We start from the raw sequence: 8002 nt of genomic DNA, 5'->3' as shown, positions 1-8002 counted from the left end.
TATGAGCACACACATAAAGGAATACTACCTTACCAATGCTTCCAGGAGTAACGTTAGGAGACATTTCTCTGATCCATCAGCTCATATGACTGATGTTATTGTTCATCTAGAATCTCCAATTCATACGATATGTTCCCCATCCATTGTTTTACATTGGTGCTGACATAGGACTTGGCGAGTGACTACATCTCCATTTATACTTCATGGATAGTTACCAGTACAAGAGAGCGATATATCTAAGTCTTATTATAATATTACATTTGTTATTGGGAGTGTTCTCAGGAGGGTGGACACAATGATAGTCTGAGACACAATATTATAAAGCCTTCAGTAAAAGTTATGTTTTATTATACACACACATTTACAATTAAGTGCCCCAGAGAGTCATCTTCTCCTATTGTTTACAAGATTAATATTGTTACAGAAAATGTCACATTTCCATAATGTGTTTTATTTCCAGCAGATGGACACACAAGCAGAAATATCTCAGAAGGACATCTAATGTTATCCCCGGATTGTGACATAAAAGATAATGACAGTAGACAGGATTCTCCAGGAGATAACCCCATTACCCCAATTATACATCCAGCTCTATCAGCTGATCCCGGGAAATGTTGTCCTGATCACTCTGATATTGGTGCATCTGTCACAGCTCTGACAGTAGATACAGTGTTTCCGTGTTCTATAGATGCCAAATGTTTTACAAAGAACACAAAGCCTAATAACCCACACACAGGTAAGGCAGGTGAGAGGCCACTGATATGTTCTGAGTGTGGGAAATGTTTTACATACAAATCACAACTTGTTAATCATCACGGAAGTCACACAGGTGAGAAGCCATTTCCATGTTCTGAGTGTGGGAAATGTTTTGCACTTAAATCACATCTTGTTAGACATCAGAGAAGTCACACAGGTGAGAAGCCATTTTCTTCTTCTGAGTGCTGGAAATGTGTTACACAAAAATCACAACTTGTTACCCATCAGCAAAGTCACACAGGTGAGAAGGCATTCCCATGTTCTGAGTGTGGGAAATGTTGTGTAAGTAAATCACATCTTGTTATGCATCACAGAAGTCACACAGGTGAGAAGCCATTTCCATGTTCTGAGTGTGGGAAATGTTTTGTAAGTAAATCACAACTTGTTACACATCTGCGCAGTCACACAGGTGAGAAGCCTTTTCCATGTTCTGAGTGTGGGAAATGTTTTGTAAGTAAATCACAACTTGTTACACATCTGCGCAGTCACACAGGTGAGAAGCCTTTTCCATGTTCTGAGTGTGGGAAATGTTTTGTATGGAAATCAGATCTTGTTATACATCACAGAAGTCACACAGGTGAGAAGCCATTTTCTTGCTCTGAGTGTGGGAAATGTTTTACACAGAAATCACAACTTGTTACCCATCAGCAAAGTCACACAGGTGAGAAGGCATTTCCATGTTCTGAGTGTGGGAAATGTTTTACACAGAAATCACAACTTGTTAGACATCAGAGAAGTCACACAGGTGAGAAGGCATTTCCATGTTCTGAGTGTGGGAAATGTTTTGCACACAAATCAGTTCTTGTTAGACATCAGCGAAGTCACACTGGTGAGAAGCCATTTCCATGTACTGAGTGTGGGAAATGTTTTGTAAGTAAATCACAACTTGTTACACATCTGCGCAGTCACACAGGTGAAAAGCCTTTTCCATGTTCTGAGTGTGGGAAATGTTTTGCATGTAAATCAGATCTTGTTATACATCACAGAAGTCACACAGGTGAGAAGCCATTTTCTTGCTCTGAGTGTGGGAAATATTTTACACGGAAATCACAACTTGTTACCCATCAGCAAAGTCACACAGGTGAGAAGGCATTTCCATGTTCTGAGTGTGGGAAATGTTTTGAACACAAATCACATCTTGTGAGACATCAGAGAAGTCACACAGGTGAGAAGCCATTTTCTTGCTCTGAGTGTGGGAAATGTTTTGCACACAAATCAGTTCTTGTTATACATCAGAGAAGTCACACAGGTGAGAAGCCATTTTCTTGCTCTGAGTGTGGGAAATGTTTTACACGGAAATCACAACTTGTTACCCATCAGCAAAGTCACACAGGTGAGAAGGCATTTCCATGTTCTGAGTGTGGGAAATGTTTTGAACACAAATCACATCTTGTGAGACATCAGAGAAGTCACACAGGTGAGAAGCCATTTTCTTGCTCTGAGTGTGGGAAATGTTTTGCACACAAATCAGTTCTTGTTATACATCAGAGAAGTCACACAGGTGAGAAGCCATTTTCTTGCTCTGAGTGTGGGAAATGTTTTACATACAAATCACAACTTGTTTCCCATCAGCAAAGTCACACAGGTGAGAAAGCATTTCCATGTTCTGAGTGTGGGAAATCTTTTGCACACAAATCAGTTCTTATTAGACATCAGCGAAGTCACACAGGTGAGAAGTAATTTCTTTACTCTGAGACATAAATCATCAGAATCAGCTTTATTGGCCAGGTTTACTCGCCTACACTAGGAATTGTTTGTGGTACAATGCATCGCCAAGCAGCAACATGAAAGGGAAATACATGGCATAAGAAGGGGGAAAAACATAGCATACATTACACATATGAGTTCATACTGCACATTGCAACTGTAAAATAGACTCAACATATTATACATGTAAGACTAAAGACGAAGGCTGCTTGGCAGAGCAGCACTGAGGCGCCAACTAGAACTCAAACAATGCACATAATACAGAAGATTTAAGTATTACACATCAAAATATAAACCAGACAGACAAAAAAAAAAGACACAGAAAGAATAATGCAGGATTGGTGTAGGTATTTTGAGTAATAACTTCCATGGGCTGTGTATTCCACCCTCACAGGGTACCAGGTGCGGCAGCCATCTTCGGCGCACTGCGTAGGAGTACCCTGGGTGGAGTAGTCCATCCTTGAGGGGTAGGCCTGTAAGGTACTACTGATGTTCTCTGCCAGAGGGTTAGTGGGCATAGTCCTGGTGATTTCATTTTCGAGGTTTGATGAGTCCTCATAATGGTCTGGATTTCTTTCTTGATGTTGTTGCTTAGAGATAGGAATGCTTTGAGTATTTTAACGCACAGCTGTGCATGGCTGAAGCTATAGATATATATACACACAATAGACATCACTCAGATTGTACACAATAGACATCACTCAGGTGAGTAACCATTTTAATCTTCTGGAATATACTCATCATTGCCATGCGTTGTTCTTCATGGTTCTTATCCTATCTCCTATGCTTTTTGTAATATACATGTTACCACTGGGTGAAATAATCAGATGTCATACCATTGTCTACCACTGCTATGCAGATGACCTGTCTTTGCTCTAGGTACTGAGAACCCAGTACCAATCCTAAATGGTTGTCTAGCTGAGCTCCAGGTGTGGGTGATGCCAGTTAGCTGTGATTCAGTCCTGGTGAAACAGGTCTTTAAGCTCACCAACAAAGAGCAGGGCTGCAGCTCCGCTTTACCTACCAACCAGACTTTGTTAGGAATGTCTGTTTGTTTTGCTTTGAATTCTCATTCCTGCCTCTAGAGGTCTCACTTGCTGCCTCAGGTCCGAATGGCAGTTGCACACTGTCTCTGCAGGATAATTACCTGATTGTGAGCACCTGGGGTCCAACACCTGGTGCTGCTATTTAACTCCAGCTCACCAGCATCTAGGTGCAGATCATTGTGGTTCCGTCTGGAGTGCGACTGGGCTCTCTCCTGTATTCCTGTCCTGATTCTGCCTTATCTACATCTTGGAGACATTCCCTGCAGTTTGCTGGTTCGTGTGCCTTGCTTCAAGACTTTTAACCCTGCCGGTTCAGCATCTGCATTCCTGGACTATTATTTGCAGTCTGTTTCCACCCCTGACTGATTACTACGTTTTTGGTATGTTATTTTTCCCCTGCTTGATTTAAACCCAGATACCTTCATGTTTATTTCTCATCTGTGTTTAACCTGGATTATACCAATATTCAAGCATAACCTTCCTCCTTGTTTATATTACCAGCCATTACTATTATTTGGAAATATCATGTTCGGTTTCATGTAATCAAGGATCCAGTTTATATTTATTTTTGCTACCATTTTTTCCACAATAAACCTTACTTAATTCTCACCTGGCTTCAGCTGACCTCATTTCAAGTATGCACACACAGAGAACCCTAGTAATCGTTACAGAATGATCTGCCCAAATCAATGTGTGCAGGAGTTTTGAGGTACAGCTGAATCTCATAAGATGGCTTTACTTCAGAGAAATTCTCTGCCTCTCGAGTTTATGCCGTTTGTGAGTTCTACATTGCTGGTGGATTTCAGAGAGAAACTGGAGAATATTCAAACCCTGTCCTCAGTGATACTGGGGTATATGCAATAGCGGGCGAATCGCGTCATTTTTTCCGCCCGTTTAAAATTCGCCTGCACTCGCCAGCCGCAGCCCTGCCGCCGGGACCATGAATTCACCATATGCAATGTAAAACGGATTCGACCCACCCCCAGGCGGATAACGGCCAATCGGCGAGTAGTGGGCGTCCCGAATTCGACTTCCCGCCGAAAGCAGCCCTTTATTAGGGCTTGTTTGCTGCGTGCTCTGCAGCCATTTTGTGAACCTGCAGAGAGGTGTGAGGAGGTGCAGAGCTAGCAATTTGGTTGTTTGCTGTGGATATCGTTTGGACACCCCAGCAGGCTTTATTCCAGGACAGTCAGGAGGATACATGTTACCCCGGAGGAGAGCCATTTTAGGAGCTTTTACAACATTTGTAGGTAAGTACCACATGTGGGTCTGGTGTTGCATGTATGTGTTTGTGTAGTGGGGGTTGCCATGGGGTGTTTGTGTATGTGTGCAGGTATGTGTATAGCTCCTGCTTGTGTTGCTGCATTTTTTGGGGGAGACTTGTGTTTTGGGGTAGTTTTTCACGTTTTTTTTCTTCTTCTTTAAATGACTTTTTGGGTCTTCTTTTAGCATTGGTGTACCTCCTGAGTGTGCTGGGATGCTTTCTGGCCATTTTGGGGTGATTTGGAGCAAGTTTGGTCGGCCATCTGGCCGACATGTGCTGTCGGCTGTTTGGCAAACATGTGTTTTCCCTCCAGCCATTTTGTGTGTGTCAGCCATTTTGTGTGTGTCAGCCATTTTGTGTGTGTGTGTCAGCCACTGGGGTCCCAGCAGTATGACGTGATTGCATTTAATTATGTAATGTGTGTGTGTGTGTGTGTGTGTGTATGTGTGTGTGTGTGTGTGTGTATATATATATATATATATATATATATATATATATATATTTTATTATTTATTTTTTTTAAACAGATGTCAAAGGACAAGCAGACCCGATCCGCCCCTTCCCCCACCCCCTCGGATCTATCCCTGCATAGCAACGAGGAGTGGGAGCCAACCCAGGAGGAGGATACGACCGACCAGGCATGTAGTGACCAGCCGCGGTCATCAAGGGCCCATGAGAAGTCTAAGAAAAAGCCTAGTAGAAAGGTACTAACCACACCTGTAGACACAAATAGCATCAAACTTTATCCACTCTAGTTTGCGCACTGCCATGCACACCTACAGGTATATGTGCGCAATGCCAGGGATACTGACACTCACAGGTACATACCGATCTTATTAAAAGATTTTTTATTTTTTTTATCCCTAAAGGCAAGAAGCCAGCCAGAGGAGCAGTCGGAGGAGGAAGCCTCTGATGAAGATGCAGGACCGAAAAAGCCGCGTGGACCCAGATACACTGAGGCGGAAAACTGTACCCTAGTGGATTGCGTCGACAGGTCCTACGACGTTTTGTATGGACCAAGGGCACAGTCAACATCAGCTAGGACAAAGCGAAGCATCTGGGAATCCATTGCGAGTCAAGTCACTGCAATATCTGGAAACCGCCGGAGCACCAGAAATTGCTTGAAGCGGTACAGTGATTGCCACAGACAGACCAAGAAGAAGATGGGGATTCAGCGCCGAAATGAGACAGCTACGGGAGGTGGCCCGGCTCTCAATCTGAAGTGGCTACCCTGGGAGAACGTTATTAAAAGGCGCATGAACCCTGCCATGGTCGAAGGAGTTCGTGGAGGTGTGGACTCCAGCCGTCCTGCTGGCTTTCCCCAGGAGGAAGAACCGCCCAGAAGACGGAAGAAGGCGGGAGACAAGCCGTCCAAAAGGAGGCCTGATGGTAAGAATACATTCACATGAGCTGTACTTCCCTTTAAAATTTTTGTATGTGCTAATGTGAGTGTTTTTTTCAGACAGGCCTGCCCAGAGGACATCACCTGCGCGCAGGACATTGCCAGCGCACGGACCATCACCTGTGCAGCAGGCATCGGCAGCAGCGCGCGGACCATCACCTGCACCGCAAGCATCGGGAGCGCACATATCGTCACCTGTGCGCCACAGTTCGTCAACGCGCAGTTTGTCACCTGTGCACCAGACGACATCAGCGCGCAGATTATCACCTGTGCTCCAGACATCAGCGCACATAACTTCACCTGTGCGCCAGACACCGTCGGCGACCACACCACAAGATGGGCGCCAAACTACAGCTCCTGCGCGCAGGCCATCACCAGATCGTCGTCTCTCCAGGAGCTCTGAGACTGTGACTGAAGAGCCTCGAGACACAACCCTTGTGGACCCATCACCCGATCTGTTTGAGTCTACAGGGTTAACAGACGAGACTTTTCTTGGGTTTGAGGACAGCCGTGCAGACGTATCCAGCCAGACCCTTGAAAAGTCTTCCGAAACGAGGACACGTGAAGCACCTGGAGCAGCGGCATCACAGGATGGAGAAGGTTTGTATTTATTTTGTGTGGGGGGGGGGGGGTCAGCAGTTGTGTAAAGTTTATTAACTTTCCCAAAAAAATTATTTTGCAAACAGTGGTGCCACGGACCAGCAGTGGACTAGCTTCGGGATTGGTTCCTACTTCAGGCCGGATCTCCTCATACAGGATTCGTCAGAGGATGACGAGGTGGAAGTGCAGGAGGCTGCAGTTGCTACATCCCTGTGTGAGTAAATTGAATTGTGAGCCTTCAAACAAATGTATGATGAATGTGTATAATATTTTCTAATTTTCTTTTCAGCTGCCCAAATGCAAGTGGTGGCAGACATCCAGGAAGGGCAGAATCCCTCAACTGTTCAGAGGGTTCACACCCTGGCATCGGAGATTGGGACCCGCCAGGATACGTACACAAATGTCGTGGGAAGCAGACTGGACAATATTGAGAGGACAATGGAGAAGATGTCAAACAGTCTGCTTGAACTGCAGAAGACTCTTTCCGACAGCACGGCCACAATGCTACAGGTCAGAATGCAAGATCAGAGGGATACTATGGAAGTCCTTCACATTCTGGCCGAATCCATGACCCGGCTCGTGGACAACACCTCATGTCTGAAAGAAAGCAATACTAACATGTCGGAGAGCCATCGACAATCTTCATCCAGCCAACAGGTCATCGCAACCACACTGCAGATGATCTATGATAAGCTCCCAGGACCAGCTCATCAACACGCTGGTGATCCACCATATCCGCCGTCGCAAGCCACAAGGACGCCTCGTACCCTTCCTCAAGTACCATCCCAGTACAGACAGTCACAGATGTACCAGGGATATACAGGGATGTATCCCACCCCCCAGATGCCTCCACCACCGGCTGCACAATCTACAGCCGCATGGGCACAGAGGCCCAGTCAACGTACTACCCAGCCTCCCAGGACATCGACGCCCCATCAGGGGGAAGAAGATAATCCGGACAGACTTCCACCATAAACCCGGTCGTATTGTTTTATTTATTTATATATGTTTTTCATGTATCCCTTTCTTCCCCTCCCATTAGTTTTTTTTTCTTTCTTACTATTGTTTTCTGTGTTGGTCTCCCCCACCCGTGACCGGGTACTACCAAGGAGCTTTGTGTAGGCATACATGCGCGGGCATGTATGCGGGCGCATGTTGTAACGGATGAAAGCTCCTTGTGGCTACATGTATGATGGGCCAAAGAGCTATTCTGATACCACTTTTTTC

General features: G+C 45.1%; 1 protein-coding gene across 1 annotated transcript; it reads left to right on the top strand.

Annotated features, from left to right (window-relative positions):
- Positions 1-388: 388 nt before the first annotated feature.
- On the top strand, positions 389-4814 carry LOC134983441 (gastrula zinc finger protein XlCGF26.1-like). The gene has a single exon (XM_063949117.1). It carries the CDS (start codon positions 502-504, stop codon positions 2434-2436), a length of 1935 nt encoding a protein of 644 aa, XP_063805187.1. The 5' UTR covers positions 389-501; the 3' UTR covers positions 2437-4814.
- The last annotated feature ends 3188 nt before the right edge of the window (positions 4815-8002 follow it).

This window comes from Pseudophryne corroboree (assembly GCF_028390025.1).
Source record: "Pseudophryne corroboree isolate aPseCor3 chromosome 3 unlocalized genomic scaffold, aPseCor3.hap2 SUPER_3_unloc_15, whole genome shotgun sequence".
Taxonomy (NCBI): Eukaryota; Metazoa; Chordata; class Amphibia; order Anura; family Myobatrachidae; genus Pseudophryne; species Pseudophryne corroboree.
This window is presented reverse-complemented; position numbering and strand designations above follow the sequence as displayed.